This window comes from Telmatherina bonti (genome assembly GCF_933228915.1).
Source record: "Telmatherina bonti genome assembly, chromosome: 13".
Classification (NCBI taxonomy): Eukaryota; Metazoa; Chordata; class Actinopteri; order Atheriniformes; family Telmatherinidae; genus Telmatherina; species Telmatherina bonti.
In genome coordinates, this window is record NC_136611.1 from 21,829,150 (window position 1) to 21,849,149 (window position 20,000).

Genomic DNA, 20,000 nt, shown 5'->3' on the forward strand with positions numbered 1-20,000 from the left:
TTTCCTTTTTTTTTGTTTGTTTTCAGTTCAAATATTTAGTCCTACATAATTCCTTTTTGAGCATTTTTATGAGTAAATTGTGTGAAATTACGCTACTCACAAAACACAACTTTTACCCTTATGCCCTGTTGGGGAAATTTTGCGCTAATGGTTAGGTGCATTTTTGTTTAAAAAAAAAAATTAATTAAAAAAAAATAAATAAATAAAACTGGCTTTTTCCCCCCCATTTTTTTCTCAACAGATATAAAAATTTGGGACAGAAATATTTTTTATGTGCATCTCTGAATTTTATTCATATGCACTGTATTTGGACTGTGTGTTCTTGTCACATTGGACATCACTTACAAGAAATTGGCATGTTTGTATACATTGTGGTTAATAATGGTTAAAACAATGGTTGTTTTCAACTAAATTGTCATGTATTAGCGAAGGTCTCTTTTAGTTTGAACAGTTTAAGTAAATATTTTTCTTAAGTGGCAAAAACATCGCTTTATTCTATTTAAATCTAGTAAATTCATGAAACATTAGTATACAAAAAACTTTACATTTTACCCAAATTTTGCATATCCCTAACATTTTGTGAGTAGTGTTATTTTTTTACAACTTTGTGACAAAAAGTAGTCTATATATTGCTTGCTTTGCTTGTATGAAAATGTGATGAATTTATCTTGGCATCAAGGTATCACCTGTATCATTTTTAAATGGGTGCTATTATGGTATTTTGTGATTTCTGTGCTTTCTACAGTGTTAGTGTTGAATCCTCATCAGACATGTGAACGGCACCTTTTTTTTTTTTTTATCACCTAAACGCATGTTTGAGTTTGAGTTCCAGCACGCTCTCCGTTCGGTTTCCATGGCGACGAAAAACGCGTCGTTATAGAGAGTTTTTTCTACTTGGAAATTCTTGTGACGTCCCGGGGGATAAGGTTCAGTGATTGGTTACCTTCTACTGGTTAACAACGGCATGTACAAATACATCAGGCGGGTGGAAAACGTTGGATAAAGTTATTTCGAACGATGGCTGGTGAGTTTACCAAAGAAAAACATCCTGCTGCATTTGTTGCTGTGGGTTGCTGTTTTCCACTTCGTTTTCAGGGTCTGATTCAGGTTACAACATGTAGGGCTGTATTCTATGTGTTGAAATTGTATTTTGTTTCTTTTTATTGAGTTCATATTAGCCTAATCCTTTTGTTTATGAGATGTTACAATGACAGTGAAAGCAGTTGCAGTGGCCGCTCCCGATATAGCGCGGTGGCGGGAGGTGGGGCTTAATGCAGAAGAGCCTCAATCCACTCGTTTTGCCCACAGGCTGATCTGACAGCCTACAGAGAGGGTTGGTCTCAAGTCAGTAAAGCGATTTGTGACAATAACTCGATCAATCCCAGCCCTTCTGGTCTCAAAAATAAAATAAATTAGCCTATATGCACATAATAGTTCCACTTTAAGGTGTGGTTGTGACAATAAAAGCAATTTCCTGTCTGCACAATGAATAAATATACTTTTTTCTTTTTTATATATATATCTGTTTGTATTAAATGCCTCTTTGTTGGCCTTTGCGGAAATGGATTCAAAGAAAACATTTACTCCCTCATTCTTGGATGAACTGAACTAAGACCTCACTGTTGTTCATGCTGTACATGTGCTGACATGACGGGGCATTCTTGAAGTTGATACTTGAATCTTTCAGTATAATGGCCAAACTTTCCAGCCTGTTTGTCTTACCACCTTCCTTGTTTAGTTTACTTTTTGATATAGCATTACATCATTGATGCAAAATGTATGGTGTGATATGCTGGCAGAGCATTTCATGTTTAAGTAAATATAAAAAAAAAAACCCATTAAAATCAGAATATTTCTACTAGAGATACATTGATACCAGTATTGGTTCATAAAACACAAAATTGTTGTGATATTACAGAAGCGAAACCAATGTGAAAAAAACTAGGGTGTCAATCTTGATATAATGAAATTGATCTGTGGAATTAACATATTTCTTTTCTTAACGCATTAACACATGAACAACAAAGTTATATTGACTTCTGCCTCACTCATTGGGGAGAGACGCACCATACGCTAGCTCCCTTTACAACTACCTTTCCAATGTACTTAACCTGTGTTTTTATTCTCAACAGAATTAATCTTTTTTTCTTTTTAGCATAAACATTTAAGGCATTAAAAGTTGGTTTAAATGCTCACAATACCTCTGAAACCACTAAACCACGTGAAAAGTGTGACACTGACACCCCTGTTAATTAACTTGACATTATAGCTTTTGGACAGTCCAAACTACTGTCGCTAGCCACTAACATGTTAAAACTGTTTACCAGCAGCTGGAAGAGCTACAACACACTATGAAAAAAACTTCAAAGTGATAGCTTAGCCTTTAGCTTTTTGTTAAGTGACCTGGATAGGAGGAGCATAGGTTACAACCTTTGGCTGATTGGTCTCACCAAGGGAATTGAACATCCACAACCCACACAGGTCTTTAACTATTGCAAGAAACTGTGAGTGAGAATTTTTTCTCTCCTGCCACCAAACTGGGCTGGTCTTACTGCAGCATGATCCTCAATCCAAAGCCAGGGAAATAACTGCAACCTGTTAACTAACCAGCGACCTGGTCCAGGAGGTTGGGAGGAGAGAAATGCTTTAGCGGGGTCATTCATTCAGAGCCCAGACAATAAAAGCAGCTCCTGGATGTACTCGTTTGGGGAGGGACCAGAGGGCGCATCACCCAGTAGGATGGTGCCTGTATATGGCTAGTCAGAGACTAAGGCAGAACAGGTCATCTAAAGATTTGGTGAAACCCTATGACTGTTTACTTGGTTAGTTCTGGGGTTTAAAGTATAATTAGATTTTAAGATCAGTGTGTGCTTAGCACAGTTATAGCTCCCTTAAATTGAGTTGGTAATCACAATCATTAGTATTTTCCTTTTTTAATTTGACTTTTGAAATTAAAATTTTCATCTCTAACATTTATTTATTTTTAACAAAGTTATACTCCTGCCGTATGATACAAATTAGGCATTTTCTGTCGAGATAAAATTAATTGTGGCATGTAGGTGCTTTGTCACACTGCTGAGCTGAATCCACCAAAAATGACTATCCTTATTTATGAAGACTTGAACAGTTTTCCAGCCTTACATTTAAAGGATGGTTGCAGGAAGACCCTTTTCACATCTGGATCAGTGCTGGCCGATGTCAAACTTCATGTATTAGTGTTGGAAGTGATAAAAGTGGATTGGTGAATCCCAAATTATTGCAATTTTAGATACGGTAGTGTCAAGATCACCTATAAACCTTTTCCTTTTTGCTCCTGTTTCTTAGGGCACATTTGCATTAACTTTTTTTTATTCGAATCCTTGTCCGTTTGCTCGGAAAGTCTGTTTTGTTTGGGGAGCTGTGAATGCGCCAAAAAAAATTCTGATTCGAATCAAAGAAGCGGACTCGGTCCGCCTACAAACGCAAGTCTTGGCCTGTTTCAAGCGGACCAAATACTGGAAGCGGACTACAAAAAAATTCACTTCCTGCATTTGTTGTAACATTGCATTGTGAGCAAATACTTGGTGTTGGCGTTATGAGTCCTTTGCCATGTCTGTTGTCCATTACGCGGTCATTGTTGCAGTGTATTCTGCATTATACTTACATAAGACTAAATAAAAAAAACCAAAACAGCAATAGTTTCGTGCTCGATGATTAACTTGCAACAGAATTTTCTTCTTTACACAGGTCTTGTCCTCTCTTTGCTAAATACTTGTGCAGTACCACCTTTGGTGGGAATAGGAATATATTATTGTCAAGGTTTGGCACATTTGACCAAAATGCAGCATGAATGCAATCTCAGTCTGAATGGGAAACCCCCCCCCACCGAGGCCCCATTCGGGCCGAGTCTGGCGGACTATCCTGATGTGAATGCACACTAGTTGTTGTGTTCTGTGGATCCATAATTTCTTACTTGCTTTAGTAATGCTTGCCACTGTGACAAAATTAATTTAGGGTATATTATTAAAAACCAAATTTTAAAAAAAAAAAAAAAAAAAAAAAAAAAATTTTTTTTTTTTTTTTTTTTTAAATTTAACAAATGACTCTTGTACCTAAGGTTTGTACTAGTTTTGCATTGGGGTTGCATGTTGGTACACAAACACCCACAGCATTCATTCCGGAAGTTTAAATATAAACTCATCATATAAGGCTGATCAGGTATGGTGGTTAGAACTGATAAAGAACAAGACTTTGAAGAGCGTAGGCCTCCATAGGTTCTGTATTTGCTGGCGAAAGCATTTTTACATAAACTAACACCTATATGGAAACCATTAAGTCGAGATAAAGCTAGCAGACGAAGTCCTTGAAGCTGTATAATATAGTCAGACATTAGAAAGCCAAGCTTACATGTGTATTAGTGGTAATCTGTCTTCCAGCATGCAGTATGCCCTTAGGTTGTTGATCACAGTTAATCCGCATTTTGTTTCATTAGTATACACACAATGCGTAAACAGTCATAATTACAGACTTATAAATCAGAAGTTTATGATAAAAGCTAAACCATTGTTGCAATGCTAAATTTTAAGCAAAACATATCAAATTGTGAGTTTTCCGATGTGTTTTACAAACTTGGTCACAGTAAAGATTTTTTAGTTTTATTGTTTTATTGCTATTTGGTTAATGGCTTTATACATTACTGCTGTCTTGATGTGGTAGTAATAATGTATATTACTATGAGGTGCTAGTTAAAGCAAAATGGTCCCATATCAAGATAATGGGGAAATAAACATTGTTAAAGAAATTGGAAAAAATCAATGTAAGCAGAGTTATTCAGCATAAACTAGGTATAGACTGCCTCAATACTTTGCTTAACCTACACAGATAATGTATTTTTTTGTCACTGTGTTTTAAAGTGACAATTGCTGTCACATTGAACATGCAATTCCATAAATGATGTATCATGTAATTTAACTTATCGGCGTGGTGGAAGAAACCTAAGAATATATAAGGTAATATTTCACATCAGCAGGTTAATATAAATTGATATGCTTTTTAGTTGGGCGCCATGTCCTTAGATCTGTCTTCATGTCAGAGCAGCTTTACTGTGTAAGTTTTAATTGAACATTCTTAGTTATTTTATATGACAATAACACACAAATTGGTGTGATGGTTTAATCAGTTGATAGAACTTTCATATCAGTTTATGATAAGATCATTTCATATTGTATTCATTTTTTTTTCTTTAAAGAAAAAATACTTTTCTTTAGACAATCTGCCATTGTTGAGCTGCCTATATCATATTGACAAAGTTGAATTGTATGTGTTGATGCTTTTGTATTTGTTGTTATTGAATTCGCCATTAATTCTTTGAACTGGTTATGTGCCATCATAACTGCGCTTTGGATTTTTTTTAATAGAGCAGGATGCGGTCAAAACCTCTTTGTTAAAATCAAGTAGCTTCTTTTTCAATTTTAACCTATACAGTGTAGTGTTGTGCATTTACAATTACTTTATCTTATCCCTAAACAGATTAAATAGTGTTTTTCATTTTATTAATTTGGTGCCTGCAGTTTTACTGATATTGCCTGCTAAAAATAGCCCAAAGCAGTTGCAACCTTAACTTACCCTTTTGATTATTTTTTCCATGTTGTTTTGAATTTTGTATTGAGAGACATATTTGACTTTCTTTTATGGTGATGTATATGTTGAAGGTAGGTGTGTGTGTGTGTGTGTGTGTGTGTGTGTGTGTGTGTGAGTGTGAGTGAGAGAGAGAGAGAGAGAGATTGGAATACAGCCAGTTTAAGCTGGTGTTTACAGTTCTGCTCTCTGGCATTAAAAAAAATTCCCTTATTCATGTTCAGTTCCCATTCAGCCATCCCAGATGTTTAAGTATTGCATTAAGTATTAATACAATTGTACCATACTGTATTGTCCTGTATTAAGCTGCAGTGCTCTTTATTTAACAATGGCTGGAAAGAAAAGGGGGTCAGGGTGAGCATGGAATTACTTGCAGCAAAGGACATCAAACTGGGATTCAAACCTGGATCAGCTGCACTGATGAGTTGTACCCTCTGTAGATGAGACTGCCTCTGTGCTGCTTGCTTGTTCATTTTTTTTTTGTAAAAATACCTCCAAGGTCCCCTCAATTGACACGCTTCTGCCTCATCCAAAGTGAGCTTTCCTCGGCTTGCTTACTACACGACAGCAGATTTCATCACTTTTCTTTACAAGCACGGACCTGTACTACCCTAAACCAGATGGAAGCCTTTTTAGGTCTCCTGTGTAAAAAGCTACTGCTGTGCCTCATTCATACACAAACCACTGGAGGTTTTTTCAGTTGCTGGCCTCTATTTTAGAAGCATGAGCGGCCAAAATATGGAAAGCCATGTTAAGTTTTTTCCAACCATCAAGGCCCTGTCAAGTACAGCTTCACTCACTATCATTTTAACAAATGTTTTTAAAAAAAAACTGCAAAATACTTGTTTGATTTTAAAGAATGGAGAATTTATTTTGGCTCAGTTTATTTGACCTTATTGACCTTTGGAGCAACTTCAAGCGGTCGAAGTTACTCTGGATGCCTGTTAGACTATAATTGTGGTATAATTGCTTTTATAAGTCACTAGTCTATCAGTTCTTTAGTTCAGTTATTTAATGTTGATGCTTTTTGTTTATATAGGCAGAAACCCACAACTGTCAGCCTTGTGATTCCCCCCATTGTCTTTTCTCAGGTGGTACCATGGAAAACTAGACCGAACCATTGCAGAGGAGCGTCTGCGCCAGGCCCGGACCCCTGGCAGCTACCTCATCAGGGAGAGTGACCGCCGGCCCGGTTCCTTTGTCCTGTCTTTCCTCAGTATGACCAACGTGGTCAACCATTTCAGGTATGACACTATACATGGAGCAAGGAGGCATTATCTTAATTCTTAAAACCAGTCTGCATCTGCAGCAAGAATCAGTTGAAATGCGCCCTTAAAACTCTTGCAATATAAATGAGTATATTTTAAGAAGCTAGTAATAGATAATAATTTCAGCTCAAGGACATTTTTTTTTCTTATTTTCAGACAATGTATAAAGATGATGTAACATACCTTGATATGTTGCGACTGTCATCTGCAGCCTTCCTCAAATGTCTTCTGATACATTGTTGACATGTTATTAGCTGTTTATCGGATTTGCTGGGTTGGCAACTCAAAAATATTCAAACCAATTTCTATAATTTGTTTTCATGTGTATTTGTTTTTATTTTAGATGAAAAAAGTAACATTGTGAGGAGTACTGTTAATGCACACCATACTGTCCATACACTTAAGTGCATAACTTCTGACACAATCCACTTACTTTCCTTTCACCTGTGTGTAAGCTGGCTAAAAGTGACTATTATCAGCAAGGGAAGAGTAAATCTCTTTAATGGAAGACGAAACATTTGCCGGTGGGAGCAGGCGTTGGGTCAAAGCTGTCTGGTTCTGTCAGATTAATCAGATTTTATTGTTATTAATCATTTATGCCACAAAGAAAAATCGGATACCAGCAATTAACTCCTGATTGATGCACAGTTGTGAATGCAGCACATTCAGCAGATTCAGTGACTTTATTCATCCATTTAAAAGTACATTGTTTATTGGCATCAGTGAAAGTTGTTCATTACAGTGCACTGCTCACTGTTAATTATTTTTCTTGGGTGGTTCAAAATATATTAACCTCAGATCTACTGTAAACATATCACTGTACCTTACATTTTGGCCGATAAATGTTGGCTGCTGTCTGAGGGTGGGACATAGAGACGATAAAATAAAATAAAAAGATTTGACCTTCTTGAAAGGGCAGGGGTTGCTGTTACCATTATATAACTAAAAAACATTGCAACATTAGTCATTTTTGCAAAGCTGAAGCTTTTGTTTTAATCAATTTTATTGTTGCATCCCACTGTTTTGTTTTTTTGTTTTTTTCCCCCAACAGGATAATTGCCATGTGTGGTGACTATTACATTGGTGGTCGGCGGTTCTCTTCTTTGTCAGACCTGATTGGTTATTACAGCTATGTGTCTTGTCTACTAAAAGGAGAAAAACTGTTATCACCAGTGGCACCTCCAGAGGTAAGATTGTCAAGAGAAGTTTTTATTTATTAATACTTTTTTTTTTTTACTAGTATGACGAAGTTTTCCTCAAAACTTACTGTCAGGGTATCTACTTTTTGTAATTTAATTTAATTTTAATTTAATTTTGTTTTATTCCTGCTGCCACTTTTGAGATCAATTTAAGTCAAAGTATTTTAATACCAATTATATTTTTGTCTTGCTGTGATGACTGCCAGTCCGAGTTGTAGTAGAACATTTATCTTTGTCCAGTATGTGATTTTTAATAATAATAATAATAATAATAATAATTATTATTATTATTATTATTACTACTACTACTACTACTACTACTATTATTATCACTAGGCAAGGCGAGTTTATTTGTATGGCACCTTTCATGTACAAGACAATTCAAAGTGCTTTACATGAAACATTAAAAGCATTACAGAAGAAAAAGCATAAAAGAAAATACAAATACCAAAATCATAATAAAATCATAAATTATATTAAAATAATTAAAAGCAGAATTAAGTAAAAGTTACTGTGCAGGTGTCATGCATAGGCGCATGAGAAAAGAAATGTTTTTAACCTGGATTTAAAAGTTTCTGCATTTGGTGAACGTTTAATCTCCACTGGCTGATTATTCCACTTGTTTGCAGCGTAACAACTAAATGCCGCTTCACCATGTTTAGTCTGGACTCTGGTCTGGACTATTTGATCAGAGTCTTTGGATCGAAGAGCTCTACTTGGTTTATATTCTCTGAACATATCACAGATGTATTCTGGTTCTAAACCATTCTGGGATTTGTAAACAATCAGCAGGGTTTTGAAATCTATCCTGTGATTGACTGGAAGCCAGTGTAAAGATTTTACTAGTACTATTGTTATTATTGTTGTTGTTATTATTACTACTATTATTATTACTATTATTGTTATTATTTTAATTTATTTCTAATTCATGATGTGTTTTCATGTTTCCACAGCCTGTAGAGGACAGGAGGAGAGTCAGGGCCATACTTCCTTACACCAAAGTGCCAGATACTGATGAGATCAGGTAAGGATCATTTTTAGAGTGTAAAGCCCCTTTTTTCTTTATTGCCGGCTGAGAACAACATTGCACATCAAATCACAGCTTTCTTCAAAGCACTGTCACAGTTCTGATTTAATATATCCCAGTCTTAGGCCTAAATTGCTCACAGAGAGGAGTTCATTCACTAAAATCACTTTGATTGTCACAGCAGCTTGGAATGCACATCATCTGATTTGTTACTGAAGTCTTGTTTCTGCCATGGAGCTGTAGTTGACTTAACATCCAATGAGCCCGGCTCCCTCTTATTTCCTTAATCTGATAAACATTTGTCGAAACTCAACATTGTTTCAGCGAGCAGCCCTTTACAAGGCATTCAACATCACCTCAGTTGTTATTAGTCAGGAGACACCTGCTGGCAACATTGTGACATTATAATTTACAATAAATAAATATTACATTACAGTCCCTTCACTTTGCTTAAACCAAGATTTTGTAAAATATATTTGGTCAACATTAATGTTTTCACAGAGCCACAGTGTGTTTGCATTTGCTTTTCATAAAGTTGCATTCGATTTATTTGTCTTGTGATACATTTGTACTTCGTTTCCAGCTTTCTGAAAGGAGACATGTTTATAGTTCACAATGAACTAGAAGATGGTTGGATGTGGGTTACAAACGTTCGCACAGAGGAGCAAGGGCTTATTGTGGAGGATCTGGTGGAGGAGGTGGTAAGTAAAAAATAGAAAGAAAAAAAAAAACTTGGGAAACATGTCAAATCATGTTGCAGATGTTGAACAAAGTTAAGAAGAAAATAGTTTCCACCAGAAAAGATAAACTTTATGTAGTAAGGGTCAAAATAAACCAATTTTTACCAAAATAAGAACACATAGCAGCCACAGTTTGTGATTTAATGTATGAATAAAGTGTTGAAAGGACTCTTTTGTTTTCTTCATGGATTCTCTGTTTGTGGTATTTTGCAGGGCCGGGAGGAGGATCCACATGAGGGAAAAGTGTAAGATGCACAAGTTTGAACTAATGTTTCTTTGTAATGTGACCAGCTGAAAAAATTCAAAGCAATATATGAAAGCCATCTTTGAGTATTTGTAAATGAGTAATTCACAAACTAGAAACTTTTTATGTTCTAATGACTTCTGTAAATATGTGTATACAATTAATTATGTCTAAATCAGTTTTCTGTCACCTTTTGTTGTATTTGCCGGCCTCCTTCAGCTGGTATCATGGAAAGATCACGAAGCAAGAGGCGTACAGCCTTCTGATGACGGGTATTGTTTTTTCTCTTTGCCAAAATTGTTAAATCATCAGAAACACAGTCATCATTTCTTTATCAGAAATTTGTCATTATGAAACTTGATAAGTTTGCTTGTTTTTTTTATTTTTTTATTTCTCTCTTTTTTTCTCTTTTTCTCTCTCTCCCGCTCACTCCTGAACTTCACAGTTGGGCAGGTGTGCAGTTTCCTAGTACGGCCGTCAGACAATACCCCTGGGGACTACTCCCTTTTTTTCCGTACCAATGAAAACATCCAAAGGTTTAAGATCTCCCCCACACCTAACAATCAGTACATGATGGGGGGGAGGTATTACAACAGGTATAGTGACATTTAAAAAAAAATAAAACATGCCAATACCTTATGCTACTCGTAGCATTTTGAGCATCAGTTATTTATATGCTGCATTTTGTCATCCCCTTTAACTCTGTTAGTGTTGATGAAATCATCGACCATTACAAGAGAGAACAGATCGTCGAGGGTTACAACCTGAAAGAACCTGTTTCAGTGCAGGTATGTGCTGTTGTATAAAAGTGATTTTCTATGTGAAAATAAAATGTTCGACTTGAAGGATGACATTCGACAATAAAAACAGTCTGTTAACACTGAATTGCAAACATCTCTATTTGCAGGTTGTAAAATGTCTGGTTTTGAATTTTCCTGTTCGGGAAAAAAAAACTGACCACTAAATATATATATTTTGAAGAAAAGTCTTAAGAATAAATGGCTGAATCAATGGTTTATTTTAAACATATCCATACAAGCCATCAGAAAAATGTTTTAGTTATAACAGAAAAATAATCATTATTTTAACAGAAAAGTTCATCATGTTCAAACCATGTAAATTAAGATCAGACATTTCATCTTACTGAAGATCTAGACCCCAGAAGATTCACTGCAGTAAACTGTAATGACTTCTTTTTATTCACTACAGCACCAGGAGCAAGTTCTTACTGACACCGTGGATGGGAGGGAGATTTATAACACTATAAGACGGAAAACAAAAGATGCTTTTTACAAAAACATTGTCAAGAAAGGCTACCTCCTGTTCAGCAAAGGTATCCATGCCAGCGGTATTGCTTTACTCATTTAATACAGATTTTCAACAGCTTCTTGCACATTAAATCTAAATCTGTAGCCTTATTTTGTGCTGGGTAAGTCAGAATCGTGACTTTCCTTCTGACCTTTTAGGCAAAGGCAAAAGATGGAAGACTCTTTACTTCATTCTGGAGGGTAACGATGCACAGCTCATCTATTTTGAAAGTGAGAAGAGAGCTACAAAACCCAAAGGGCTGATCGACCTAAGTGTGTGCTCCGTGTATGGTGTGCACTACAGTCTGTTTGGCAGGTGGGTCTTCAAAAACTGCAAAAAGGACACTTGGCTCTGAATTTTGAGTGACTGCAGGATCCTGGACACTACAGTGTTTTAGCAAATACTAAACGGGATTTAAAATGATGCACTTCATTTGACTTTTATTTAATTTCTTTAGGTCAAACTGTTTCCAGATTGTTGTGCAGCACTTCAGCGAGGAACAGTATATATTCTACTTTGCAGGAGAGGCTCCAGAACAGGCACAGGTAAGTGGAGGGTTGACTTTTTACTCTCACTGAAACCATTCATTAAATGAGGTAAAAAAAACAAACATGCATATCTGTTTGTGCAGATGCTTGTTTTGTCTTACCAAAAGGCTTGCAATACTATTCGTGAGAACGTTCAAATGCATACTTAAAGGATTATTAGGGACTATAAAACCCCTTTACAAAATATTAATTTCCCAAGAGTTCAGCTCTTTTCTGTTCTCACTCTTTTGTTCAGGGGTTGAAATACTTTGCATCCACAACTGGGATGTAATATGGGACATATGAAAATAGTACTAAATAGTTTTGCAACTTACCTGGCAAATGCAGTCACATTTAATCCTGAAAACACTGGTTCAAAATGCAGGCAAATGTTGTCATTTCTAGTTTAACCACTTGGGGACAGTGTTGTTTCACTATTGCAATAGTTAAAAATAGGTTAATTGTAATTTTCTTGGTGGATTCTCTGTTTCACTGCAGCTGAAAAAAAACTACTGCTTAATTTGAATTGTTTTCATGTTCAGTCTCATAAACAGCATTATGCAGCGAATAGTGATTCCTGTGCTTTCAGATTTATGTTAATTTGTTGTACTTGTATAAATGGTGTCAATTTTCATGAAGCTTTGAGTGTTCAGAATTATTTTTTTTTTGCATGGTTAAGACTAAGAATGTTGCAATGGAAGTCAAATTTAATATATGGTTTAGTTTCCCTCGTAAATGCTAAGTGACTAACATGTTTACAACTTTGTGATTTTGAGGGCCATGAAGTACAGATCAGTCATCAGTATTTCTGTGATCAAACTAGTTGTTAATCCTTTCCATGTTTGAAGTACATAGTGCAATTTCTGTCAGATCTTGTGACCATGTTCTGTTTCTGCAGGATTGGATGAAATGCCTTCAAAACTTTTGTAGTAACTTAAGAAAAACCACTGCACCCACCTCCAACAAGAGACTTAGACAGGTATGTCTGCCATCAGCCAGTGTGGATCTATGTAAATACAGAAGAGCAGGTCAATTCCTAAGTTAGAATTTAAGGTGTATTCAGCATATTCAGCCTTTGGGTACCAAGATCTTTTAAATCCACAGTTCAGTTCAGACCTTGACTTTCTGATCTTGATTTTTGTTCACACCTAATATTCACCCAACCAGCAATGCTTTTCATACACTTTTGGATACAACAAAAAACAGCATCTGCCAATTAATAGTTGTTTGCACTTTAAGTTGTATAAACAACATTTAGTGCCGAGCTAATAATGTTTTTGTCCCGTAGACTTTATTTGGGAAGAGTAGAACAGAATTTTTTGGGATGAGTTGAGCATAATCTATAGATTGATAAACAGATATTAAGTCTCTTAGTTTTCTATTTGAAATTATTTATAAGCATTTAAAGTTTTTTTTTTTTTTTTTTTTTTTTTTTTTAAGTTTTTCTGCTTAGGTTGATTAGAAGTTTTTACCACCTTATGTGCCTCATTGTCAGTGTATGAAGAGTTGTTACTCCTATTTCAAGAATAGTATATGCAGATTCTCCAATGAAGTGGAATCCCACAATGAAATTTTGAGCTACCTAACTTACCAGCATCCGGTCATTTTTTTCTTCTATTTTACACTAAATGTTCTGCAGGTGAGCAGCCTGGTTCTGTATGTGGAAGAGGCTCACAAGCTGCCAGTGAAGTATTTCACCAACCCCTACTGTAACATCTACCTGAACAGCGTTCAGATTGCAAAGACACACCCAAGAGAGGGTCAGAATCCCGTCTTCACCGAAGAGTTCATCTTTGAGTAAGTCGGTTGTGCTTACATCAAACTTTTATTTTTCCTTTTTTAGCTGCATATCTTGCTTGTAATTTGTAGTTTCTGCTAGTTTTTGCCAAACTATAAAATACTTTTCTCTGTTCTTTTAGTGACTTGTCCAGTGAAATTAACAGATTTGAAATCAGCCTGAGCAACAAAACAAAAAAGAGCAAAGAAAGTGACATCTGTAAGTACGCCAGTGCGTTGTGAAAAGTCTCACTTCTATACTTTTCCCCATAACATCTCAGCTTTTCTTTGCTTCAACATGTCATTTCCTTCTCCTCTCAGTGTTTATGCGGTGCCAGCTGAATCGTCTACAGAAGGGCCAGATGATTGATGAATGGTTCCCTCTCAGCTCCCATGTTCCTCTAAAAGGCATCGAGCCGGGTTCCTTGCGTGTACGTGCTCGCTACTCCATGGAGAAGATCATGCCTGAGGAAGAGTACAATGAATTCAAAGAGGTCTGAGCCACTGGATAGGGTTTTTTGTTTTTACCTAAATGTCTTTCAACTCCCCATCTTGACTTCAAAATATATCACTGTTTTATTTTTGTTGCAGATGATCTTGCAAAAAGATTTTCATGTCATCTATGCTTTGGCCCACGTGTGTGGCCAGGACCGCACCTTACTGGCCAGCCTCCTACTGCGGATCTTCAGACATGAGAAGGCCGAAGCCCCCCTTCTTCGGACACTCAATGATAGAGAGATTTCAATGGAGGGTAAGGAGCAGAGACACAATGAAATAAGCAGAAAATAACAAACCTAATGAACTGGCATACCCTAGACCTCAGTAATTTGGTGAATGGGATCAGATTTAGTAAAGTTAGAGCATGCTGGAGCTGACCGTCTTATTGCTTAGCAACGCCACATTCTGCATTGCTTCGCAGGTTGTAGCTATTTTTTTAATGAGTTTAGCTAAGAAATATTTGCAGTAATGTTACTCATGTATGTTGGTGATCTTGTGTTTTTGCACCATTACCAGATGAGGCCACCACATTGTTCAGAGCGACCACATTGGCCAGCACTCTGATGGAGCAGTACATGAAGGCAACAGCAACACCTTTTGTCCACCATGCGCTCAAAGACACCATCCTTAAGATCATGGAGAGCAAACAGTCTTGTGAGGTAAAAATAAACCAAACTAAATATCTGTTTCTGTAGCTGTTGTTTGTAAACACACAGCTATTACGAACTTCCTGCTCCTACCCCACTAAGACAAATTATTTACTGTAGAAGTTAGCATGCAGGTAACAAATAACACAAATGTATCAGTAGCAGCTCAGCTGCAACTGCAATACTTTATCTATTGTTACATACATATCATTAAAATATGCTCATCTTTATGTGCTTGTCTTTCTGTCCCTTCATTGTCTTGCTGTTATCAGCTGAACCCTTCAAAACTAGAAAAGAATGAGGATGTGAACCTGAATCTGGCTCATCTTCTCAACTTGTTGTCTGAGCTGGTAGAGAAGATCTTCATGGCTGCTGAGATCCTGCCGCCGTAAGCATTGACACAGATTTGAGTTTGCTTGCTCATTCCATGTGCCAGTACTTCAAACTTGAAGAGACCCAAATAACTCATGAAGTGTCTTTTTTTGATAGAACGTTACGGTTCATCTACGGCTGCCTACAGAAGTCTGTGCAGCGGAAGTGGCCCACCAACACCACCATGCGGACAAGAGTTGTAAGGTAAACAGATACCTGTGATGAATGTAGGGAACAACTTTGAGAGTTACAAGCCATAGAAATATGTTTGTGTATGTTGACTGTTTTATCAGTGTGTCTCGTGTTGTGTTGTCCAACTTAACTCTAACTTAATGTTCTTTTTCTTCTAGTGGCTTTGTCTTTCTAAGACTGATCTGTCCAGCCATTCTCAACCCCAGAATGTTCAACATCATTGCTGGTGAGCCCCTTTTGAAACAGTAAATGTCCATATTTGTCACAGAATATTTTACAATGTGTGTCTTGGAATGATTTCTTTGCAGACCCTCCATCATCAACAGCAGGCAGGACCCTTACATTGGTGGCCAAGTCTGTCCAGAATCTGGCCAATCTGGTTGAATTTGGTGCTAAGGTGTGAACTCCTTCAGCCTCAAAGTGTAGTAGTCAGCTTCTAGATTGTGTACAGTACTGTGTGGACTGGTATCTAATGATTGTCTTTTGAAAAGGAACCATATATGGAGGGGGTAAACCCTTTCATCAAAAACAACAAACATCGAATGATCATGTTTCTGGATGAGTTGGGAGTGAGTCACATTTTTTGCTATTTCTTGAAGTTTTTCATATATTACCAGAGGCAAATGAACTAATAGAAAAAATTATATCTTTTCTAATTAGTAAAGGAATGAAACACTCTCAGAATTGAACTTTTACTGTTATGATCAAACGTCATGATGCTTTGTTACACAGACTATGAAGTGCGCTTCACAAGCATCAACTGTATTTGCAGAATGTCCCTGAGCTTCCTGAAACCACAGAGCACTTTAGGACAGATCTGTCGCGGGACCTGGCAGCACTGCACGAGGTCTGTGCAACACACTCGGATGAGCTACGCACCCTGAGCAATGAGAGGGGCGCACAGCAGGTCAGAGGCCGATAATCATAATGGAAATCTCCTGGCAGGAGTTTGTGTCTTGTTCTAGGAGTGTCAATTACCTCCCAACTTCTTTGTTTGCAGCATGTGTTGAAAAAGCTGCTGGCCATCACAGAGCTCCTCCAGCAGAAGCAGACTCAGTATGCCATGTCCAACAGCAACAGGTAGTACTGCACTCCCTCTCCTACCATGTCCCCATCCTCGTGCCGTCACCTCCCCCTTTCCCCGCCCCGGAGTGCATCCCAGAGGAGATCTAGCATGTGCTACCCTCATCACCATGGCAACCCATCCATCATTCTCCATCATGTCTTCTCTGGTAGTTCCGCCCATCCCTACCAATCATCTTGTTTTGTTTACCACAAGAAAGCTATGCAACTATGCAGCAACAGCCGCTGAATACAACATGCCGTACTTACAAACAAAAAAACAAAAAAAAAAAAGAAAGAGAAAAAACAAAACAAACAAAAAAAACTGACAGCTGTAGGCGCAAGCAATTTTTTTTCCCTACTTGGACACTGTAACTCTGACTTGGGTACCTTTCCTTACCTTCATCATGAGGGCCAAATGTCATGTAAGCTTTGAAAGATGTTTCTTTGTACCCACTGTGTTTTTTCATAGCACAGTTTGCCAAAGTCCCCCCCCCCCCCCCCCCCCCCGCATAATGGGGAAACTGACATGAAGAAGCTATTTCTCTCAGCCCCCTTTGATGGTAACTGAACTGAGTGAAAATGCTTTTTATACTGTAATTAGTGACTAATTAATTTTAAGTTGTGGCAATATCTGCAAAATGTCGAAAGAAGCATTTCTGTGTTCTTTTTTTTTTCTTTTTGTTTTCTAGATTGGAAAAAGTCTTTCAGAAAAATATGGTTATTTTATATGAATAAATTCTCTTGCTGGAATCATGAGTATATAAGTGAGATGAGGTGAACTTGTTTTTCTTCCCATAATTGTATCTGCAAGTTTTTGATTATTTGGTTAAGGCTTTGTTTTTTTAAACTTCCCCGTGGCAGGCAGGACACATAATCAGTAAAACAAGTGTTTACAGCAGTAATTTTTGGAATAGTACAGACTGTATCAGACATGCATGCACTTATTAAACTGTTTTTGTAAAGTAGATTATGGACTTGTTTATTGTCTCTTAACAAAGGTGGAGAAATGGATGCTCACTGCATCATGCTGATTTCAAGGAACATCTTCATTAGAAATGTTTAGAAAAATAATTTTTATTCTGTCTGCACAAAAAAAGCAAACCAAACATATGCATTTTGTTTTCTGTAAGTTCTTGAATATTTGCCATACTGTTAATGGAAAATATTGGATCTAAGTAGTAAAAGAATTGACATTTTAACACATCAACCATATTAGGCTCATATGAGGTCTTCATCACTCCATTCCTGAAATAGAACAAAAGTTATGTTTTACAAAAAGAAAATGATTATTACACTTGGAACAAAGTTTGCCTGGATGCTGGCCTTAAGCAGGTAAAACAAAGTCGTGTCACCTCTTCCACCAAACGGGATGCTTTAGCTACATGGCCGTCGTCTTCATATCCTCTCTTACGTTTGCTGCAAAACAGAGAATTTTAATATGAGCAAATGAGGATTTAGATCAGATTTGTAAGCTGTATCTGCTGATGAAGTCTGTTCTGTGTCTTCATTGTTTATCCAACAACCCATTGTCAACACTCCTGTAGATACATGTAGTGTCCACTGCACTTCCATGATTGCATTTATAAGTGGTAGTTTCCCCTCTCTTCATGAATCACATAGATTAGCCACATCCAGATGGCCCTGCTTTCACCAGCATACAAACCAAAATGAATGATGTGTCAGCATGTGTCTTTCACAAACATGTCCACTTTATCTTACAGGACAGAGTGCACCATCATGTCACTGGCTGCTGCCATCCAGGTAATGTGAATTTGTCAGATATCCACCTGAGGGTGTGGTAGTCAGACTCCGCAGGCGGCCAGACTGAGACCTTGTTCCATCTGGTGCATTACCGAAGACTAAAGTGAGTTTCTAGCTATAATCTGAGCACGAGGCTGAGATTTCCGGTGGCACGAATGCAATACGACCATCATTCACAGGAAACCTCTTGCTGCATAAATGAATACCGTCCTTCCAAAGCCCTTTCCAAAATCCTTCATACACCCACAGTGTGCCGAACTCTGACATGAAGACCATGAAAAACTGTACTGCAGAGATATCTGAACTTCTATCCTGGTAATTCTGGCACTCCAAAGTCCCAGTGCCTATGTTTGATGGTTAACGTGGAGCCAGACAAGAGGAGACTTCCTGTTGAGTCATTCTTTTCATTGGATAACTCAACTCGGGGTAACATGACCTTAGAGGGGAGGCAATCCAAAGCACTGAGGTAGCATTTTCTGCTGTCATCAGGGAATATAAACATAGCACCTCTTTCCAAGACAACACAAGCCTTAACTCTCTTTTTACTCACCATCCTTTCACTCGAAGCTTTTCCTTCAAACCATTGATGACTATCACTGTCTTTGTGTATAAACCTCCCTGCAACGTCAAAACCACTTACATTTTGTTTTTAATATGCTGCAGTTTTTGTCATTATATCCTTAGGCTTGTATAGAGATACTGTGTTTGTGTAGCTGAACAAAATTGAGAGATAGTCCAAGTTTGTAGGATAAACACGTAACTCGTCTTGTGCATGTGTTAACCCTGAATGGATCCTGCTATTGTGTGTGGGCCTACATACAGTATATGCTGCTCTAACAACCGTCACCTGAACTCCTTTCTATGCCTTTTGACGTTAATGAAAGCTTTGCATTGCAGTCTCTCTCGCTCTCCCACCATCACAGGTGGTGTTTCTTCAGTACACCTCAGCACAGACTGTTTTCCACTCTGAGAAGTCATGTCATGCACAGATTTATCAACTTCAAAGACATAAGGGTTGGCCTTGTGTGCCTCCTAAAGATTCAAACAGCTGCAGAGCCCTGAATCTGTGCCTGTCATAGCTCAGACATTTACCAAACTTTTTACTGTAGTTGCACTTAAAATACCACGGACCTCACCAAGTGTTGACATACAACTGGTGACAGATGAGCCACAACTTTTGAGCCTAGAAGTCATCAACTATACCTGTATCGGAGATGTTACGCGGTATGGATGACAAAAGTAGCAATGTGGCATGCAGTTGTACTTCCTTTCTGTATTTCATACAGCTGATGATGTGTTCCTTTTTATTTTTCTACCTGATTCTGAACCTTGAACCTTTTGCATCTTAGATACAACCTGGCTGAAATAAAGCTGTTACTATGTATGACTGGATACCTTTGGTTGATCATTTGGTTATAGTGGAAGGGTGTGATTTTATATTGGATCCTGTGTGCAAATCGGCAGGTTAGACAGTAAAATTAGTATTATAGTAAAATGCCTCATTCTTCTACATCTTAATGAGATAGTGGTTTGAATATGTTCTGATATTCTCAGTCACTCTTTTTGATAAAGTGTTGTGACTTTACATATTATGCACTTTACAGCAAATTAAAAAAGAAAAAAAAAAAAAAACATCAGCAGGCATCTTCATCTCCTTACGTGCTTCCACTGGTAAATTCAGCATGAATCCTCTCCAATTTCTGCTTGTAAACGTTCACCTCTTCAGGTTTGGGAAGTTCATATTTCTTCAGGAGCATCTT

The 20,000-nt window shown here is 37.4% G+C and overlaps 2 protein-coding genes across 3 annotated transcripts in view; one reads left to right on the forward strand and one right to left on the reverse strand.

Annotated features, from left to right (window-relative positions):
• LOC306763782 (ras GTPase-activating protein 1-like) overlaps positions 1-17,412 on the forward strand; it is a 36,680-nt gene extending 19,268 nt beyond the window's left edge. The window contains exons 2-25 of the mRNA XM_079250688.1: positions 6,708-6,860; positions 7,936-8,071; positions 9,037-9,107; positions 9,694-9,811; positions 10,064-10,095; positions 10,314-10,366; positions 10,540-10,690; positions 10,804-10,882; positions 11,304-11,427; positions 11,561-11,717; positions 11,860-11,947; positions 12,828-12,908; positions 13,569-13,726; positions 13,849-13,925; positions 14,027-14,199; positions 14,297-14,456; positions 14,720-14,862; positions 15,123-15,238; positions 15,340-15,426; positions 15,573-15,640; positions 15,723-15,811; positions 15,906-15,983; positions 16,187-16,321; positions 16,415-17,412. Coding sequence (XP_079106814.1) covers positions 6,708-6,860; positions 7,936-8,071; positions 9,037-9,107; positions 9,694-9,811; positions 10,064-10,095; positions 10,314-10,366; positions 10,540-10,690; positions 10,804-10,882; positions 11,304-11,427; positions 11,561-11,717; positions 11,860-11,947; positions 12,828-12,908; positions 13,569-13,726; positions 13,849-13,925; positions 14,027-14,199; positions 14,297-14,456; positions 14,720-14,862; positions 15,123-15,238; positions 15,340-15,426; positions 15,573-15,640; positions 15,723-15,811; positions 15,906-15,983; positions 16,187-16,321; positions 16,415-16,498 — 2,611 coding nt within the window. The 3' untranslated portion in view covers positions 16,499-17,412. The remainder of the gene's footprint in view (positions 1-6,707; positions 6,861-7,935; positions 8,072-9,036; positions 9,108-9,693; positions 9,812-10,063; positions 10,096-10,313; positions 10,367-10,539; positions 10,691-10,803; positions 10,883-11,303; positions 11,428-11,560; positions 11,718-11,859; positions 11,948-12,827; positions 12,909-13,568; positions 13,727-13,848; positions 13,926-14,026; positions 14,200-14,296; positions 14,457-14,719; positions 14,863-15,122; positions 15,239-15,339; positions 15,427-15,572; positions 15,641-15,722; positions 15,812-15,905; positions 15,984-16,186; positions 16,322-16,414) is intronic.
• A 120-nt stretch (positions 17,413-17,532) lies between these two features.
• Positions 17,533-20,000, reverse strand: part of ccnh (cyclin H) — a 4,436-nt gene continuing 1,968 nt past the window's right edge. For both annotated transcript variants that reach the window (XM_079250690.1, XM_079250689.1), the window contains exons 8-10: positions 19,900-20,000; positions 17,832-17,895; positions 17,533-17,724 (exon numbers count right to left, since the gene is read on the reverse strand). The exon at positions 19,900-20,000 is cut by the window's right edge and continues 5 nt beyond it. In XM_079250690.1, coding sequence (XP_079106816.1) covers positions 17,698-17,724; positions 17,832-17,895; positions 19,900-20,000 — 192 coding nt within the window. In that variant the 3' untranslated portion in view covers positions 17,533-17,697. The remainder of the gene's footprint in view (positions 17,725-17,831; positions 17,896-19,899) is intronic.